This window comes from Amphiura filiformis, chromosome 7 (genome assembly GCF_039555335.1).
Source record: "Amphiura filiformis chromosome 7, Afil_fr2py, whole genome shotgun sequence".
NCBI classification, from domain to species: Eukaryota; Metazoa; Echinodermata; class Ophiuroidea; order Amphilepidida; family Amphiuridae; genus Amphiura; species Amphiura filiformis.
In genome coordinates this window covers 56,374,102-56,395,973 of record NC_092634.1, presented here as the reverse complement: position 1 = coordinate 56,395,973, position 21,872 = coordinate 56,374,102, and the positions used below count along the sequence as shown (strand labels likewise).

Sequence of the window (21,872 nt, the reverse complement as noted above, 5' to 3'; positions counted from 1 at the left end):
ACGAACTGGAGCATATGATGCAAATGTGTTAAGGAACTGCCGGAGAGCCTGATAAGGGGACCCTTGACCGCCGCACATGTGACCGCCGCACATGTGAGTGACCCCCCACCCCCGGAATAATACTACATTGGTAGTGACGTCATATTTTGATTGTAATATTGCATCTTTGCCTCCCTAAAACACAAGCCTAATAGGCCTAAGTTACTCTGAGTCTGTGATTATGCTCTGTTTCCAAGGTATATGCTACCTAAGGGGCTGAGCAAAAATTATGAGCATTGGGTACAATTGGGGGTTAAATATTTTTGACCGATCGAAAGGGAGGCAAGCCGAGAGGGGGGAACAAGCAATTTTTGGCACATATGAGGCACCTTTCAAATAAAACGCTCTAAAAAGGCTTAGAAAACAGTACGTAAACGCTTACATAATGCAAATTTTCCTGCTCGCTGCGCTCGCAACATAATTATATATAAACCTTTTAGAGTTTGTAAATTGTGATCCCAAAAAATGGCGTATAAATGCAAAGGGGGGGGGGCAAAGATTTTTTGGCAGGCCGGGAAGGGGGGGGGTGTAGCGAGTTTTGGCAGGCCGAGAGGGTATAAGCACTTTTTGCAATTTCACCCCTCCCCGGGCTCCGCATGATTATTGCACAGCCCCAAAACAATACTAGGCATGCTTGGTGGGACTAGCAAATTATGCATTTACAAGAAAATAATATAGAACTAAAATTCTGGTTAATTATAGACCTACGTTGATAAAGTATTGGTGAAAACCCCGGGCTTGAATTTGATACATAAGGACTCAGACTCGGACTCGAACATTGAGGACTCGGACTCGGACTCGGACATCAAAAATTGGCAAGGACTCGGACTTGGACTCGGACACCAAGGACTCGGACTCGGACTCGGATGACGAGGACTCGACTACAACACTGCCCTCAATGCAAAAAAAGAAATCTAACCCACTGACCCGAGCTGATCAATTTGGGACACTTGAGTCAAATATGACACTTTTTAAAACAAAACATTCAAGTCTGGTTTAACAGTCATGTTTTAATAACATTATATTTACTGCTATCATAACTGAAATCTCTTCTATCAAGATCACATAAGACATATGCAACAATATACAACTAAAAGGCTGCTTGAATTGGCAGTGCTCGCGCACTACATGGGTCAGCTGTTTACTTAATGCATGGGAACCTTTGTGTAATGGTGGTGTTCACTTTAATATGGAACATCCACAGACTACTACAGATTATTTATCAACAGGCAAAGTCCCCATGCATTATGTGAATTCTCGTATATTCATGACGGCTGATAGTGTGCCTTCGCATATACGCGCGTCTAGACTAAAAATATGCGGTAAGTGGGTAGCAGTTTCGCCTGTCGCATTTCAAATGGAACAATTGGCCCTCATTATCAGATGATACTGAGGCTTTGACTGTTTGGAGTTTGTCTGTTATCTCTTTCGTCCATGGGAACAACCTATTTGAGACCTTGTCCCTATTTAATATGCCTTCAATGTATTAGTTCATAAGTTGAAATAGTAAATTAATATTCTAAACAATAGATCAAGCTGGTATTTAGTGATTGGTTTATGCAGATCATGTGATGTGTGACATCACTTAAGGCCAGAGTAATGGGAGAGAACATGGCCCTTTTCGAGCATCATTATTTCTGAATTGTATGTCCAAAGTATATAAAACTATACATTTTTGGAAAGGAAATGAGTCAAGGAATCCCATGGTGACGTCAGATTTTTCAAAAATCTTGAGGTTTTTGAAAAAATCACAAAAAATCACTTTTTTACCCCAATTTTTTTGTGACAACTTTTTAAAAAAATCCGATCGGAGTAAAAAAAATTCAGTTAGCTTTTTATGAAGAAGAGACACGAACTTCTAGGAATGTTTTTTTATTTTTTTTGAAATTCGTCTCTGTTTTCGAAATATTGAAAAAAACATGTGAAAAAAGCATTTTTGTCACTCGATTCAGCTAAAAATTGCACATAATGGTGTATATTTTTGTTTGAAACAAATATTTTGAAAAAATGAGAAAACCTTCCCTAGACTTTGATGTACTCTAAACGATAGTGCAAAAAGTTTACCTTTTGCTTGCATATTTTTCGAGTTATCTTGTCAAAAGTGAACTATGAGAAATCGATGTTTTAGTAAAAAAAATGTCAAAATTATGCACAAAATGTCCTTATATTTTAAAACGGCAAGACTTTCACGCTTGTAAAAGCTGTATCTGGTGCATGGTCTAAATATGCATCTTTTTGCACCAATGAATTTATAATGTCTGCTTTTAGTGCGCCAAAATTCAAAATAATTAAAAAATTTAAGTGGCATTTTGACTGCAAATTTTTGTTTTGTTTACACCGCATTTGCCAGTGTTAACAACATACCGAATGCACCTTGACTGCGTTGGACATATATCAGAGTTGCGTCACGCAGTAGCGTAATCACAATATTTTCGCATTCACGCATTTCTGACTCATTATTTCCGCCAATTTACTAAGCTGTCTTGAGCCATGTGACTTTTTAGAGTTGAAAAGAGTGAAATAAATCAAACAAAAATATGTGTAAATATTAAAAAGTTGTATTTTATCAGTTTCAAGTGAAAGAATACATCTTAGTGTTGATAAATATCAAGAAATCTCAAATTCGGGCATGGACGAATGTGTCTTCCATTACTCTGGCCTTAAGAATAGCAACATTGATTTTGCAACAGGAATGGTTATTGATTAGTTCAGATCCTGTATAATAAGCTATGGATAGGAAAAGAGCTTCACATTGTTGAACCATGCCTTACGACATTCTATACCATTTTTCACCCTGATGTGGCAGTGACATCAGTGTGCATTTCATTGGGCACAGCCTCAAATCGCTAGTGTTCGCTCAAAACGCTGGCATGCACACGCTTAAAGATGGCGCATAGATGAGCGAGTGAAACAGCTGCCTCTGTGCTTTGACATCACTGCCACATTAGGGTGAAAACTGGTGTATCAGATCTCACAACCTTGCTGTGAAAAGACCTACATGTATAATAATTATGATCCCACTTAGCCTGCCACAGAAGATCATATCTCAAATGCTCTCTCTGCCAAACCAATAAATCTATTTCTAACCAGGATTTGCGAAGTATATAGGAGGTTAAATGTGTTATCAGCTTTACTTGCTGTTAATGTCTTAATAATCTTTATTTTAGACAGCTTGTGTTTTTCAGATTGCAGATTCAGATTTATTTCCCTTAGGTTTCACATGAGAGTACTAAATTAAGAGAGTCACTACTTCGATCGCAAAAGTGAGGACTGTGTGAGCTCAGGACCTTGTGTAAGAGCATGGACAGTGTCTAAGAGTGTGTCATGCGCAAACTTGTCGTAGCCATTGCAGAAGGTGATTTATAGCCATATGACGATGATATGACCATGTTTAGAGAATGCGCCAATCATTACCTCCAAGAACTGTCAAATCAAGAAACTTCAAAAATTTTGATGAATCACACTTTGTGAACACAATTCAGAATATTGATTGGGAACAAGTAAACAGGCCTTATATTAAGTATGGCTGGACCAGGAGCTAAAAAGAGCTCCTGTACCCAAAGATGGCTCCTGGTCCTATAGTTTACAGTGTAAAATATTGAACATACCAGGAGCTAAAACTGGGCAACCATGGGGTAAAAAAAGCCTGGGTGCCTGGTTAATATAAGCCTTGCAAGTAAACTGTATTGATGATGTTGATGATGCTTCATCTAAGTGGCAATCATTGTTTAATGAAGCATGTGATAAACTAAGCGTATAAAGGGGCATCTCCCTGAATGGGTAGACAGTAATTTTCTTAAATTGTGTAAGGATAGGGATTATTTGTATGCCAAGGCTCATAAAACAAATGACCCTGATGATTGGGAAAAAGCTAAGTCAGTTAGAAACAGAGTTAACAATATGAAATTTTATTTGAAGAAGAAGCACTTTGAAAAGGCAATTAATGATAATGTACATGATAGTAAGAAACTATGGAAAACACTTAAAAAGTAATTCCAAGTAAAAGGATAAGCCAAATGTGCCTAACATTATAAGCCAAAATGGTCATGGTAATATTGCTACAGGTAAAGACACTGCTGACTCATTTAATCAATTCTTCACCTCAGTAGGTGAAGAACTTAGTAAACAATTTGATAATATTGATATCATCTGCCCATGTAAATATGGAGAAAGTAGTATATTTCGATGTAACCATAGTGAGAGTTTTAGATTCTATTCTGTATCATATGATTTTGTATTCAATCAAATATGTAATATGGATAATAATAAGTCACCCGGTTTAGATAAATTCAGTGTAAAACTACTCAAATTGGCTGCTCCTTATGTGTCAAAATCACTTGCTCATATTTGTAACATTTCTTTAAACAGTTCCAAATTTCCTGATGAGTGGAAAAAAGCCAAAGTTACTCCAATTTTTAAATCTGGTGATAAGAATAATGTAAGCAATTACAGGCCAATTTCTGTCTTGCCAATTATTTCAAAGATTATTGAAAGAACTGTTCATAACCAATTATATGATTATCTTTGTAGTAGAAATATCCTTTCTGATTCTCAATCTGGCTTTAGATCCAATCATTCCACAACAACAACTTTATTAGATGTTCAAGATTATATTCTTAATAATTTGGACAATGGTTTTGCAACAGGAGTTATATTTTTAGACTTTAAAAAGGCGTTTGATATGGTAAATCATGAAATTCTAATTAATAAACTTGCTGACTATGGTATTATAGGTAATGAACTTGCTTGGTTTAAATCATACCTAAGTAATAGGGCTCAAGCTGTGCATGTGAATTCTTTTCTGTCAGATTTCAAAACTTATAATACTGGAATTCCTCAAGGCTCAATCTTAGGTCCTCTGCTATTTATAATTTTTGTTAATTGTTTACCTGATGTTGTAACTTGTAAGACAGTAATGTATGCAGATGATACTTCTCTTATGTGTAAAGCAAAAAATGTTGATGATCTAAAAGTGCAACTAGAATCTAACCTAAAATCTGTTGCTAACTGGTTTAAAGCTAATAAGCTCACATTAAATACTGATAAAACTAAGTTTATGATTTTTGGAACTAATCAAACACTTAATCATTACAATGACATAACTCTCACATTTGATGATAAAATTATTGAAAGAGTTGATGTTTTCAAATATCTTGGTATTAAGTTTGATAGTAATATGTCTTGGTCATCACATATTGATTATTTATCTGGAAATGTTTCCAAGAGAATTGGTGTTGTGAAACGTGCAAAGTATTTCCTTCCTCATAAAACCTTAGTTATGCTCTCTAATGCACTTGTAATTCCACATTTCGACTATGCCAGCAGTGTTTGGTCTAACTGTTCTGCAACCAATCAATATCAGCTTCAAGTACTTCACAACAGATTAGCTAGAACAATTCTCTTTGCTGATATCAGAACACCAGTAGATGATATGTTAAATTCTTTAAATTGGATTAAACTTTGTGATAGATGGTCTAATCATATGATTATTCTTACCTTTAAATGCATCAAAAATATTTGTCCTGAATATTTATGTAATCAATTTGACTTTGTTCATAATGCTCATGATCACAATACAAGGAGTCATTCTTCTAACACATTGATCGTGCCTAAATACAATTCTAATAGTGGTAAACGTACATTTATTGTAAGAGCTGCAAACTTATGGAATAACTTATCACCATCATTCGCCACTTGCACGGTTCCGCCATTATGCACTATGTGCGGGGAGAGCCTCGAACTGGCAGCATACATGAATGGGAATTGAACCAGTCATATAACATTCTGTGTAAGGTTACGTAATTCTTCCTTTCATGTATGCTGCCAGTTCGAGGCTCTCCCTTATAGTGCATAATGGCGGAACCGTGCAAAGTGGCTTAATATCGTAAACCTTGAAACTCTGTCTTTGCATCAATTCAAGACATGCATAAGTATTTCTGCTAAATCATAATCATTTATTTTTATATTGTATGTATTTTTAGATTTATATCGTTCATGTACTTGGGATGCATTTATTCTCTTTCATACTTATTATTGATGTTTTTGTATAAATTTTAAATATCATATTATTTTGGAAATATTCTGTAATAATGTTGTAAAAATCATTGTGTGAGGGCCTGCTTGGAAAGCAGTGCTTGCCACTGAAGTAGTTTAAATCCCTCAATAAAGATTTCACAAATCAAAACAAAAAAAAATTGACAGCGATGTATGTGGTTCATTGGGCGCAGCCATTATGCCCATATTAGGCTGTTGTTATGCAAACTGCACGTTCTGCGAGCGGTACAAAAAGGTGATTTATTGGGTATTATTACACAGAAGGCGTTGCACAGTTCACTGACCTCCGACCTGTCTGACCTGCATTGTTTGTCACATAATGACATAAACATACCATGACCTGACCGCTGTGTACAAAGCAGGGAATCACTGTTGAACAGTTTTTGTCCTCAGAATCGGTATAAGCAGTTTGTACCAAGTACCACTAGCCTGGTTACACCCAGAGAAGATACACTTCCCATAATACATTTCTCCCATTTCAACTTTCTGTACTTAACTGATTTGCTATCTAGTGCAACATGGGTCGAAATGTACCCCCGGGGGGGGTCACTCCCATTGTGGCCTGTACACCATCCGCGATAATGAAAACGCGTAAAAAGGGTCGCAGTTCATTCTCTAAATTCAGTAAATTTTCATCGTCAACCGTGTAATTGAATAGGATTATTTTGAAATTTTAAAACGCTTGAAATATCACAAACAAATAGGCCTATGTTAATAAATAATATAAATACAAGCTAAAACCGTTGGGGTTCGATAATGAACCCCACAAAACTAACCAGTATATGGAAAATGCCATACGGCCGGGCGGTTTCACAAGTTGCCGGCTCTATCATGCCACTCGCCGCCTGGGTTTCACCAAAGGCGGTCATTAACATGTTGAGTCAAGACATTAACTTTAATCATTATTGCATTTTTTTTGTTTCATCCACAGACACCTACTACTTAGTGCAGGTCCCGTGTTCACCAATGACATGTGGACGGTAGCCTGCCGTGGCATGCAGCGTGCAATCACAGCGAGTCTGCGTAGTATAAAACTACTGATGGCGTGCTTCCACCCAGGTTCAGAGGAATATATGGGCGATGTGTGCTCCGTTAAAGTAGCGGCCAGGAGGGATGCGAGCGAGGCCGATTGCGTGAGATTACAGCAGTTGGCACAACAGGTAGGGATTGAGGGGTGTGGGTTGGTGAATTGAAGATGTTTGGGAGTGAAATATTTACACAGTTTAACTCTCTCCATGCGGGTGTCGACTGCAGACGACACGTTTCATTTTTCAGAAATGTAAATTGCCATGACCATGTTTGGAATCAGCATGAAAAATGCATTAAAATGAGTACAAACAAGCCCAGTATTGGTTCAGTGGTTCTTAGATAGCTCTTGATATTTTGAGAAAATATCTCAAAACTTGGGGCTTTTCATGTTGAAGCCTATGGCTAGCATGCAAAGCATTAAAAGTAAACTGTGATGCCACATTTCTTAAATTATCATCAAAAAAATTCCACAATAATGGACCTTGTCTCGATTTTTTCATTATCTAAATCAATATATTATTTACAACATGACTCAAGAACCACAGGACCTACAAAAGTATACTTAGTATCTGTGATATTTGAATCCTTCTACACACTCGCTATGAAATGATCAATGCAATTTTTGCCAAAGCTCACTACCATTCTCAAGATGCTGTGAACTACCAAATCGCATTAGTTTAAAATAGTGTCTAACCTTAAAAAATGTGGACGGTATAAGTGAGATGTTTGGGTGGGATAAGTATGAATAAATCTGTTCAGAATAAAACAAGTTACCTTTTGGGCAAATGCTTGGCGATTTGTGTGTCTTGTGTGTACAGCGAAATGGCCTGAAACATGTTTGCAACCATGCCATATTTTATATACCCCAAATTTTGCATCTGAACCAACATTATTGATTGTCTTTTAGGTGTTTCTTTTGGAGTCGCAACGCACCTGTGGTCTTGAGTTAGACATTGATGAGGATGCTGCTCGTTCTTTTATCTTCATCATCTACCCCCCTGATGTGGATATCACAACTAGTATTGATCTCATCAAAACAAGGTAAGCTTATAAATTCTTTCGTTATGATGACTATCATCACATCTGCAATTAAACTTTCCCCGTTCTTTTTTATCCACAGAGTGCCTTTCAGAAATGTTGTGCTAGGCCAACTTAACAGGGGTGTATATTCTTCTGTTAGTCCAAAGGGGAGGGAATAATTTTAGCCCTTTGGGGAAGAATTTTATGTTTTGAAAAGAAGAGAAAAAAACACATAAAAAAAGAAATTCCAACAGGATTTAATACAGACTGCAGTGAGATTACAAATTATCTACAGAAGAATTTAACTCTCAAAGGCCGACTTTCAGCTTTATCAAAAATAAAGAGCCTAGAAGTGTTTGACAGTCCCAAACCTGTCTTCACTCTGAACCATTAGTCTTTCCCTTGATGCAGTGATTCAATGTACAGAGTGTATCATTATAGGGACTAATTTGAGATTTGTAGAAGGAGTAAATTAAAGTATTAATGTAAATAATGAATTAACATTTTCCCTTCTGTGGGATTCAGGATGGGAAAGATTCAGGGAAAGGATGTGGCCACAGCGTGGTAGCGCAAGGGAATACTTCCTATTTTCAGGAAGAATATATACCCCTGCAACTATCACACAAACTCCTAATCCTGAGCAACAATATTCAGCCGTGGATCCAGGATGGTTAAAATAAATGGGGGAGCTGTTAGGACCTAAAAATTGTCAAAAGTGGGCTGATTTTGCATGATCTTGCCAGGCACCCCCTGGATCCGCTACTGATTCATTTGTAATGTTCAGAGCACTAACTTATCATAACACAATCTTTTCCCAGCTACACAGTTACAATTAAACTTTCCACATTTCTTTTCCACCCACAGAGTGCCTTTCAGGAATGTCGTTCTAGGCCTACTATCCCACCAACTTCTCATCCAGACCCTAGGCACAATCTTCCTCTATGGAGCTGAGAACCAAACATCAAGAGAACAAAACCTTCTTCCATGCAGCGTTGCCTCCACCCTTACTAGACAAGACTCCCAGTGTAGCATGGCTAGTGAGGTCATTGACTCGTCGTTGCCTGGACTACTGGCCTATCTCACCCCAAAGAATCTGGCCTTATTATTGGAGTGCTTTGTACAGTCATACCAGGTAGGTAATCTAACAATTATAGACTGAAAAAATTACGTTCCAAACGGCAAGTTTGCATAAAAGTTGGCAACCATGCAGCTTATTTTTGTTAATTTGGGTATGCTGAACTCAGAACTCAATATTTTGAGACTGACTCTCAAAAAGACCCCCATGACTCCATAGGATCATTGATTTTGTTCCAATAACACATTCAAACATATCAAATTATGCGTCTGGCCCCACGGATCCCAGAAATGTAATGTTTGTGCATGTACAACCTATATAGTTAAGGGGGTACTACACCCCTGCCCAATTTTGTGCCTATTTTTGAATTTTTCTAAAATATTATAGCGCATTAGGGACAAGTAAGATATGTATATTATAGGGGCAAGGACTACAACTACTGTACTGGAAATTTTATTTCAGCACAGACAACAGTTGTGGAGTTACAGTCAAAAATGAGGGAAAACCAATATTTGATCAATAAATCAATAAGTACTTGCTTTGAGTTGCTGAATTTTCAGTATAGTAGTTGTAGTCCTTGCCCCTATAGTATACATATCTTACTTGTCACTAATGTGCTATAAATTTTGAGTAAAATGCAAAAATAAGGCCAAAATTGGCCAGGGTGTAGCACCCTTAAAAAGTTATGGAGCATAAAAGATCTAATGTCGATTTGCTGGTTGTGTATGGGTCAAAAGCAAAGTTGCTCCAATTGTCATAAAAGTTAAGGGGAATTGTTCACTAGGTTTCAGAACAAGAATAGTTTGCACTATCTGCGATGTCTAGTTAGCATGTTACACATAGAGTTAAAGATATATTGGATTCCATATAGGATTCAATGGCATTTGTATTTATTTATTATCTATCTTCGGAACTTCACATCGCAGACTGTAAAAAATACTCTTTTCCTGAATCCCTTGAACTTGAGGAACAGTTTGCATCGGAGAAACTTAAATTTGTCACCCTTGTACAACATTGATTTTGGACCCGATGAGCCTTATATAACTATATGTCCTATGCGCAAATATGTTACATTTCGGGATCCTTAGACCCAGACAAATAATTTGACATGCTTCTTAGTTAATTTGGAACATGTTTAATTTTAATAAACATAATTTTTCACCAGGTTCGCCGTCGCAAATAATAAAGGAGACAAGTAGAGAAAATAATCCCGCCTGGGAATCGAACCCAGGACCTCAGGTTTACAAGACCTGTGCCTTAACCACTTGGCCATCGTAGTGTAGAGGTCATGATGAGTTGGTAAAAGATGTTGTTGAGTGTGTAGGCCCACTTGTCCTAATTAAGAGAAAAGAATGTGACACATGTAACTTTCATTGGGTTTGCCTGACGCATGCCACATTCTAAAAATACTAAAATATTCTGAATGTGTTTGTTTCTTTTTCCCCACAGGTTGCCTGTGACTTCAACCTTCGACCCGGCCTCAAGTTCCTCCTCCAGAAGGTTGCCAAGTTTGAAGTAGCCGTAAATCTCTACTGGCAAGCCGGCATGAGCTTCACCTTCTATCTCCACACGCTGCTTGAGATCTGTAACCATGCCAGTGGCAAAGATCTGACCTTTGACCGGGTCAAAGGTATTGTGACTGACCTTTCCAAGCGTGGGAACTCCGAGGAGGAGGATGTTACTATTTCTCCCCCACCTATGGGAAATGGAACAACAGCAGGGAAGAGAAAAATGAGCGACCTTGCTGGAGCCGAAAACAGCGGTGCAAAGAACGAGGACGCTGTTTCGGAAAGAAGCAGGCATAGATCGGAGACAGTTGAGAGCACGTGCAGTACACTGAGTCGAAATTCTAGCAGCGGAAAGAGCGGAATGGAAGGGATGCTGCTGAATTGCGAGCTGAGCTTCAGTCCCGACACTCAAGTGGATCATCTGGATTGGATCGTTAAACGACTTCACGGAATCTGTAACGAGGTATGCGCGTCGTACATCCAGATGCACGTGGAGTTCCACGTTGGTCCCAAAGGCCAAATGGACGGTGATCAAGAACAGCCGCTTTTCTTCCTGGTGGCGCCTAAGTCTCCTGGAGTTGTGACGCAGCCGACGGAATTCTTTGGTTTGGAATTCGATGAAGATGAGGACGAGGATGATGAGGAAGGGAATGTAAATGAAATGGAGGAAGGAAAGAATCAGAGTAAAAGTAAAGGAAAGAATAAGAGTAAATTTGCTGCAGCGTGGACTCCTAAAGTCAAATTTGGCATTGCAAGTCCTCAAGAGCAGGAGGTCAATGTCATGGCCCCATCCACTCCAGCAGGGAAGAAGACTGAGAAGAAGAAGGAGGAGAGCAAAAAAGGTCCGCAGCTTTACACCGTGGCAACGAGAAAAACCATCAAGAGTCTGATGCAGGAGTACAAAAAACGGAAAACTCAGCATTCCAGGTCGGTCTTTGTCAAAAGCCGACTTTCAAAAGCAGATGTACTCGAAGAAGTTACAGCAGCACGAGGTTGTGTCGATGGCGCTTGCAGAGCGCCAACGCAGGCAGCAGATTTTGAAGAGCAGCAGTCGTCAATTACGCAGGATTCGGAGCGCAGTTGAATACGTGGAGCGATATGATTTTGACGATGCTGCAGTTGTTGCAGCTGTTACCCGATTCGCATTTCACGGCATTGCTTCCTGCAATTTTCCCGTGCATTAATCAGTTGGTATGTCACGTGACAAATAGCAGGGTACGACAGGGGGGTCATGGAATTTATGGACAGGGTGGCACAATTTTACGGTATTGTGTAGCGTTTACTCTTTTCTTTTGTTAGTTTACGAAGATGATCTTGATATAGTGCCATATTGAAACAGGTCTAGCTAGCTGTAGGTTTACTTTGAATCACTAATAGATCAGGTACAAATTGCGTCCACATTTTGAAAGCATGTTCCGTTCATTTGTTTAATTTTGCAAGATGTACTTAAAAGGCCCAAACAATTTAAAACAGATTCCTTTTACAAGAATAACATGTTTGCTGTCAAAAGCACACGCATCAACAGTAGCCACTGTCAACAGTTGCCACATGAACAGCATAACACTATTTTGCTGACTACTATCGGCAAATGGAGTGATCAGCCAATCAGCGGCACTGCGTTATTATGTGCTAGACATCCAAAGTATGCAAATCTTGTAAACTGATTTCTGCTGTTTATTTCGTGTAACTTTTGAGTTATTGGGTTGTATGGTAAAGATAAATATAATTGAAAGTTCTCTTAAATTTGATAAAAGTTATGAAAAGCCAATTAATATTATGACCTATGATCAGTTATTTCAATTCGTTTTGAAAAGGCTATTCTAATTGAAATCCATACACCCCTGTGGAAGACACGACTTTAATCTCCCACACAGGGAATGTAGATTTCAAATGGATTCAGGTAACCTCGTGTAAAATTCACACTCCCTGTTATTATATTAAGGTAATGTCTTCCTTAGGGGATGTATGGCTTTTAACTGGAATAGCTGATTTTATTTGAATTTGTGACTGTTAAATGAATTGTGACTATTAGTAACAGACATAATGAGCCAGTTATAGATGTTAATCAATTATGCTTGATATTGTATAAGTGAAAGATTATAATTAATGGTATCTTGATTTATTTTAGAACCAAATTGCAGACAGTAAAAACAAAACCGATTCACAAGATTATATGTGAGGCTGAGATTATAAAATCATGAAGAAAAGTAAAAACAATTTGTATAATAAACATTATAGAGACGGGTAACCTGAATAATTGTACTAGAAATTAGAATAGATGTAGAAATATTTCGGGAACATGGATATGTGGACCAAGCTTAGTAGTATGGTGCTTGGGAGAAAATAGCTTATATATTTTTTAAAAACTACTATTTAATATCATTCCTCTCTGTCAGCTATGTAATTATTATACTGTACCGTAATTTATGAAAATATTTATGAGATGAGGCGGAAATTAATGAAGATGTAATAAGTGTTAGGGGGTATCCGTATCACATGCATGTAGCAGTAGCTTTGATTAAAGCATTATTGTAACATTTCCATAAATAGAATTGGATTTCTTTTCTACAAAATGTTAGTTTTCATTGTCAGATATGACCCATTTTAATATTGACCCAAATTGATGAGGCAAAACAAAGAAAGTCGCATGTCCAGTGTATACTTAGTATGTCGCCAATACGTGTTACTCTGTCAAAATAACTTATCAGCTTTGATTTTGATTGTTATGTATAGTTAATACTCGGGTCCAAATACTTGTCCACGTCCACATGCAACAAACTATTCCCAGCGATCATGTGGATAACTCAACGTTACTTTATTCAGTTGTAACAGGTGGGCATGTTGGGCTATTCCAGATGAAATCCCTACACCCCCATAATGAACGACATGACCTTAATCTTCCACACAGGGAGTGTGAATTTCAAACGGGGTAATTTGAATAGGGGGACTCCGTTTTGAAATCTATACCTCCTAGGTTGGAGATTAAGGTCATGTCTTCCATAGTGGGTGATGAAATTCAACTGGAACAGCCCAATGAATTAGTCAGAGTCTCAGAATTCTGCAAAGTTTACTATACAAGTATTCAATTTCATAACTGCATAATACCCCTTTCCTTATCAGTTTCTTGACTCATTATGTTTCATTTTCATTATTTTTAAAGAATTGGACAGTAGTATTTCTACCTAGTCTTCAATATGTGATACAATCTGGTCCTTGGAGGCCAAAAGTGGAAAATATGAAATTGAGAAAAAGGCAAGAATATGGAGTAAAAAACAATATAATACATAAGACAATATACATCAATAAACTTCATAACTTTAGAACTAGGTATGCTAGACCTTTGGTGTTTTCAGTATATGATAGCCTAATGTTTGTATAAGGTAATAATTATAGTAACTCAATTTTCAAAAATGCCTCCTTTGGCCTCCATGGACCAAATCGTGTCACATATTATTTGTATGAAGAAACTCTAGCTTTATTTTACAAGTGCAATAAGATATACTAATGGGTACTCTAGTATTCAAATAGATTAAAAAATACACAGATATTTATTGATTTAAAAACCTTGCCGTTTATGTAGTTTATTTAAGGCAAATGCCTTGTATAAGGCAGTGTAGACTGGTATTAATATAACATCTATGCTTTAACCGTGTCTCCGATTTCGCCAACTGCTGTTAATCTTCTCCGTGTGGGTGTTGACTGCAGACGACAAGTTCCAAATTTTCTTTAGAAATTAAAAAAATTTCAGAATTGTACATTTTCATGACCATATTTGGAATCAGCATGAAAAATGCATTAAAATGAGTACAAACAAGCTTGGTATTGGTTCAGTGGTTCTTGAGATAGCTCTTGATATTTTGAGAAAATATGTCAAAACATGGACTTTTTTACGTTGAAGCCTATGGCTAGCTTGTAGAGTATTAACAATTGTCGAAAAGTCAAATTATTATAATATGTGAAAGGAAGAGAAAAAAGAAACCTTGCCCAAAAATTTGAAGAAAAAAACAAAAACAAAAAGTTTGGTTTTAGGCTAAAAAGCAGTTTTATCTTGCAAAATGCCTGGTTTCTTACATGCATATTTTTTCAGCCACTTTGAAATTGAAGCCCTTTTCCATTATCTTTTTTTCTGATTACTTAAAAAAAAAAACCTGAAAAGAAAATTATATGATAAAATGAAAATTTTAAACTGCACCCATTGTCTGAGACACAAACCTTTTCCTGATCAATTTTGATTTTCAACTTTATAGAAAATGAAATGAAAGAAATTCAACAGTACTTAAAAAAATATGTAAATGCGTACATTTATGTTATGTAACGTATGTTTGATGTTTCTGCTTTAAATTAGTTTTTGTCAATATCTCAAAAACAATATTAGCGACATCCGACTCATTCCTCTTGATCATGTCACAATTGGACTCTGGGAAGCTTGGTCTTTTGAAGATCTTTGGTGATAAATTGAAACAAATATATGACCAAAAAATATCCACACATTTGCTTGCATTTTCATAATCAGTCAAATAAATATGGATTTTTTTATTTGAAATATATATTATTTGAAATCTAGGAGTAATCAATTAAAAACTTTTTTTATTTTTTACCTGTATTGCAATGTCTCTGATACATTCCACTCTCAATCCTGGTATGTTTGATTTAATGTATATAAATATAGTTAGAATTATACAAAATCAGTCTTTTGTGGCTATTCCAATTAAAATCCACACCCTGTGGAATGCGAAATATTCCATTGCCATCTCAATTCCGGTTGCACCTTATGGTCAAACCAGCTGGACAATTTTGCTAGGTTCACGTTCCAGCTGAAAATGGTTGCAATTTGTCTAATCCAGTTGAAATTTGCCCAATTTGGCCTCAAATTATTCAAGTTTATTTGGAATTTCAAAATCTTCTGCACCTTTCTCACTTTTTATGGATTGGATTTGGAATAATTTAAACCATTGAATTTGGTTGGAATTCCAAAATCTTCCACAGTGGGGTTGTGGTTTTCAATCGGAGCAGCCTATATTACTGATATAGACTTTTCTTGAAACTCTGGTGTATGAATGTAAACTATACGATATGTTTTATCAATTTTATAGGTGTCCTGTTTTTTACTTTCGAGGCCAGAATATAGTATTAGTCTGATGTTTTGTGTGCATTTTGACATAAGGATAAATGGACTAATGTTGCTGCTGCAATAATACATCATGAATTACAAAGCCTTGAACAAAGGTAATAATTTGAGCCAAAAATTAAAAATAAACCCAAAGATGTTAGACTCCCAAGGTCAGTACGCACAAAACAAGTTAGACAAGGTCTAAGTTAGACAAGGTCTAAACAATGAGGTAAAACAAAGAGTACCAACTTCACCTTTTTCTTCCGTCACTCATGGAGTGGAAAATGGTGCTTCTCCAGATTATTTCCTTGGTGCACAGCGAAATATTGCAGAGGTAAACTATTTTGCACTCCATAAGTGATAAGCAAGCATGGTGAAGTTGGTGCACGTTTTGAAATACCTTGTTGTTTAGACCAAGTTTAAAGTTAGACCTGGTCTTCTAACTTGTTTTGTGCATACAGGCCAAAGTGTACCGACTCGGAATTGCCCAGTGTGTAATACTATGGTAAATCCTCTAATCTCGGTTTGTCACCAAATAGTGTGTACCTTGGACCTGCTGCATTTATCGTCAAAAACCCGATATCAGACGATCGCCACATCTTCAAGCTTGAGCGTAAAAGTATTACGCAAGTAGCACTTAGCGTGCATTATCAGTACAATGCAATACTTGCACAATGCAGACAAGCATATGCACACTTTAGATGGAAGTTTGATGAGTGCATAGAGAAATAATGCGGCGATACACTATTTTGCCCTTCATATATGAGCGACATGCAGACATAGCTGAGTATGTACTCTTTGGGTCCAACGTCTTTGATGTATCATCAAAATTTGCACTGGAGAAATGAAGATGCAGCTTTTTCAAAATGGACCCAAAATGCAATGTCACCTTAAAGCTTCACTCAATTTTAGATATTGAAACATTCTTGTTGATTCATAGTTGATATTTATTTATAGTGTTTGTGTGTGTGTTAAATATGATTTGTGCATATATATAAAGATGATTTTATGTATATATAGTTGTAGGTCACAGTATATTATATAAGTTATTTGATTTCAGGGTAAACAAATCTGTATTCCATAATTGTTATTACTATTTATGATCTGTTTGGTGTTTTTACATCCATAGTATTATAAACATTTCATCTATAAGTTATACCTTATCAGCAACATGGAAGTAACAGTACTATTGGTTAAATTGTGATCATAAAACACATTTTACAGAAAGTATAATTACTTAATATTACAAATTATATGAAGGGTATAAAATGTTTCAATAACATTAAAAAACATGTTTGGAAACTTGCTGCAAAACATTATATTATTATGTTATTTAAGTGTTGACAAATTATTTAGCAAAAATATTTGCCAGAACAATATTTTGACAACATTTTTAAAATGTTGTTGTATGTTGTATTTTGTTAATAGTGTGTCTCCTTTCAAAAGTTTCAAAAATGTTTTCATAACCTTATATAACCCGATATTTAAATGTTATTTAAACATGATTATAACATGTTATTGTTAACAATATAAAACATGGTTATAATGTTAATTGTATTGTTTTACAAACATTTTTGTATTTGCTGGGTATTATTCAGTATGATAACAATGAATAATTGTCAATTGTTGCATCCTATGAGAAACAATACATCTACCAATCAGTTATAAAGCATGTACCGTATTCATTCCATTAACCACCCAGGGCGCTTAACAAAGTCATTTTGGGTGGGCACTTATTTTTGATATTGTTTACATCATTACATATATGTAAAAAATGGCCCAGAATATGGACTTTGTGTGTAGAAGCCCTGTGTTTGATACACGAGTAGTTGCATGCATGGATTCTGCGTATAAATGATAGAGGATCATGTGTAGTAAAGTCGCTGGGTGGGCGCTTATAGGGGCATGGGTGGTTAATGGAACGAATACAGTAATTCACACATGCATTTCGAACTAGGTACAACCGGACCCATTTATGGGAAATTATTTACTTACCCTACACTCGGGTCTATATACCTTTGTTGAGTCAGTAATTTAGATGTTGCTTTTTATTTTATCTATAAATGTAATGATGAAAAGTATACATTTTCAGAAAGGAAATAATGCAAGTAATCCAACTAGCATAACAGATTCGTGCAAAAATGAACAGTTTTTGAGCAAATCTCAAACTTTGATTTTATACTTTACTGACTCTAGGTTGGTATACAGACTATAGCAGTGTATTCCCAACTCAACATTTTTCCTATTTGAATAACACCAAAACTCACTTGAGCCCATACAGGCATAGTATAATATTTCTGTTAAATTACTTTTGTTAGTACAAAAGTAATCAAATGATAAATGTCAGAAAGGATTTATGTCCATTTTAAGCTGAAATAATGCAGAGAAATGACAAGAGAAAATATGTTTCTTGACCGTTTACCATGGAGCTCTATGGGAGATTTGTTATTACAATTAAGGGGGTACTACACCCCTGGCCAATTTTGTGCCTATTTTTGCATTTTTCTCAAAAATTATAGAGCATTGATGACAAGTAAGATATGTATATTATAGGGGTAAGGACTACAACTACTGCACTGGAAATGTTATTTCAGCACAGACAACAGTTGTGGAGTTACAGTCAAAAATGAGGGAAAACCAATATTTGATCAATAAATCCATAACTACTTGCCTTGAGTTGCTGAATTTTCAGTGCAGTAGTTGTAATCCTTGCCCCTATGATATACATATCTTACTTAGGCACACAATTGGCCAGGGTGTAGTACCACCTTAATATCACTTCAAAATTGTTGTCTTTTTGTAACAAACACAAACAGTTTGGCTGATTCCAATTTAGTTTAAATTGAAAAGAAGTAAACATTACAAAATATACCAAAAATCAGGTTTGAAAAAGTAACAAAATTATTTAAGTTGATATTTATAAGATGACTGACATGTTGCATTTATGGTGATGACTGACAATGACATGTTGCATTATGGTGATGACTGTCAGACTGACATGTTGCATTATGGTGACTTGTTCAATTTATTTATTATTATGATCATGATATTTCTGTAATCTTGATTCCCTTTTTTCACCCTTTCCCAAAAACTAAACCCAAAATTATTATGTTAATAAATGTAACTGGGTGCATTCCTGGTCTCTATTATGTATAGTCAAAAACAGTATTTTATTTCCTTCACTCAATAGTTTAATGTACTCTGTATTGATTGATCTTGAAATTATGGAAATTATTTTGAATGAAAAGTGAATTTGTAATTTGCATTAGAAGGGCAGGGTATGGAAATTAGAAATAAATGATGAAGATAATAAGCATGCAAAATATTGTATAACTGTGTACTCCTTGTGTCATTTACTAAATCTATAAAAAGGCATACCATCAATGGATGATGTGTTGCCACATGTAGTCTTTTCACGTTTAACTCGGTCGATTCACAATACAATGTGCTTAAAGGGAAAATGTTGACATCCAAAGCCCGCGTAATACGAATACAACACGGGAACATGTGTCATTGTGTGTTTAATGTCAATATAATGATGTTACACACGAATGCGCAATAAAACTAATTCACAATTATAGAAAATCCATTTTTTTCTATTGATCAAACAGAATCCTTCATGGAGTTGTTTTCAACAATTATTATTATCACACTTGTGTGAAAATCCAATGGTGGCTAGAACGGCTATGTCGACCCTCTAGGTCAAAAATTGGACTAGCAAGAGCAACCGCTGGCCGCGCACCGTATTGTGAATCGCCAGAATTGAGAAGACATGTCTGCCTCTCACATAGATAAAGCCTGTATCTACCCGAAGCCACATACTGTATATTACTGCATAGTGTTACTCACTGTTGTGTTCAAGTTATGGCAGTAACAGCCTTCCATAGGTGTGTGTCCTAGATAGGGTCTTGATGAACCTTAATAAAATGTTGGTGAATCCGGTCAATCTTCGCAGGGGGTTAAGGATACCAAATGTAGAAAATAATGACATGTCGATGGAGAGTCTACATCCCTGTCGTAGTGTGACATCAAAATCTATTGTTGCCAGGACAACTGGTTCACGCTATCTGTGTTCTAGATGAATCCAATGGAACCTTGATCAAAATTATCACAACACAAAGTCAATGGGTTGCCAACAGGTGTGCAAACCAAGCTTGAACCATACTAAGGTATGATGTATTTACTACGACAGCAAATGTTCAGAACATTTCAATTCATCCCACTTTCAATACAGTGTCTCATCTCAAGTTATATGAGTATTTTCAGTGTGTATATACACAGATGTGTTGCCAACATGCCAACAAACCGCCCTTCTACATTTAGAGAATAAAGGTATAATTGTTTTTAGCCACTGGAGTGCATCTATCGTCTCATATAACACGGGCGACATCATTATTTTAAGTAAAACAACGAGGCGAAGCCCAGTTGTTTACGCCAAAAATAATGATGCCAAATAAATGTGTTAATCATAGGTATATACCACATTTTAAGCAAATTAAATCCTACATTTCGCAAGGAATTACCTAGGACTTAGAATCGATCAGTCCCGTGCGCCTTCAAATAGCGCGTACGAGTATCGCGTCGACACGCACACGCTAAGGTGTGTGATATCGTGTCATATCACACGGGTAAGAACCAATAAGATTCCAAGAACATTCTCAAGTGTTTAAGAATGGTGTACACCCATGGGATTAAATTGACAAACCCATATGGAAGACATGACCTTAATCTTACCCACAGGGAGTGTGAATAGGTTTACCTGAATGGGTGACTCCATCTGAAATCTACAGTAAGCCAACAAATTAAGGTACCAGTTATGTTAACCCCCTATATATCCTAAACAAAGACAGATATTTGGAACCAGCAGCCAATAGCTGCATCTTTTAGCTAGAATTTAAGACCTCATTCATTGAAATTGTTCTAGAAATAAAAACACAACAATCCAAATACCCAAGGAAGATGGCAATTTAAAAGTTGCAGTTTGCTCCATTGCAAGCCCTATTGATATGTACACAAAGCGTTCGCGAACAAGAGAATTAGCACCGTGCTTCCATTGATTAGCATTTAAAACTAGCGTCGTGCTTTCATTGATAGAACACAAAAGTGCAACTTCTGATTTTGTTTTAGATCACAGTTTCTTTAATTTTCAACCAATTTCAAGAAATAAGGTCTTAAATCAGAGCTAAAAGGCACAGGTATTTGCTGCTTGTTCTAATTTTGACATATTTGTCTTTATTTGGGATATACAGGTGTGAACACAACTGGTACCTTAATTTTTTGGCTTACTGTATACCCCCTATATGGGAGATCAAGGTTATGTGTTCCATAGGGATGTATTGATTTTAACTGGGAAGCCCAGTGCATTCTGGGATTAGCTAATCAACTTCAATCTTAACACGAGGCAGAACACTAACAAGAAAGAATATTTTTCAGATAAATTTTATATTTATTTCAATTCTGCATGTATCATCAGCACATGCATAAAGAAGTTTTCTACAATATGGCAAAATATTCCATATTTCGCAAATATTCTCATAATCATACATATGCGTGTACATATAAAACATAAGCGATATATATATTTTTTTTTCATAATAGTATGAAATCAAACTTTGGAAAAATCTAAACAATATTTTTTATTTTTTGCAATTTTGACAGCAAATAGCAACTCCAGCTGTTAAGTTTACATAAAGAAACTGCAAATGTCCATTGATGGCATAAAGAATTTACTGTACATATTTCGTCGTCTGCTTAAGATACTGTCGCATATCTCAAAAGGCTGCCTTGTGTGATTTTTATTATCACTGTTGTATTTCATATTATTTTATATTTCAGCTTGCTTCTTTCTTTCATGGATGGACATAAGATTGTAATATTCCAATAATTACCTCAACATTAATATATAAAGTTAATTTTACTATTGTAGCTTGTCACAATTCGATGACAATAATAAAGAAAATCAAACAAGGCAGCCTTTTGTGATATGACAGTATGTGAAACAGATGACGATTTAATAAATAATATATTTTACTGTCTG

At 36.1% G+C, this 21,872-nt stretch overlaps 1 protein-coding gene and 1 non-coding gene across 2 annotated transcripts in view; one reads left to right on the top strand and one right to left on the bottom strand.

The window, feature by feature from the left end:
• The window catches only part of LOC140157966 (brefeldin A-inhibited guanine nucleotide-exchange protein 3-like), a 90,665-nt gene extending 75,599 nt beyond the window's left edge, over window positions 1-15,066 (top strand). The window contains 8 exon segments of the mRNA XM_072181215.1: window positions 7,025-7,253; window positions 8,030-8,163; window positions 9,007-9,274; window positions 10,667-11,670; window positions 11,672-11,760; window positions 11,763-11,798; window positions 11,801-11,949; window positions 11,951-15,066. Coding sequence (XP_072037316.1) covers window positions 7,025-7,253; window positions 8,030-8,163; window positions 9,007-9,274; window positions 10,667-11,670; window positions 11,672-11,760; window positions 11,763-11,798; window positions 11,801-11,949; window positions 11,951-12,001 — 1,960 coding nt within the window. The 3' untranslated portion in view covers window positions 12,002-15,066.
• On the bottom strand, window positions 10,424-10,504 carry Trnat-ugu (transfer RNA threonine (anticodon UGU)). The gene has a single exon. It is a non-coding gene; the product is annotated as a tRNA-Thr (tRNA).
• Window positions 15,067-21,872: the final 6,806 nt, after the last annotated feature.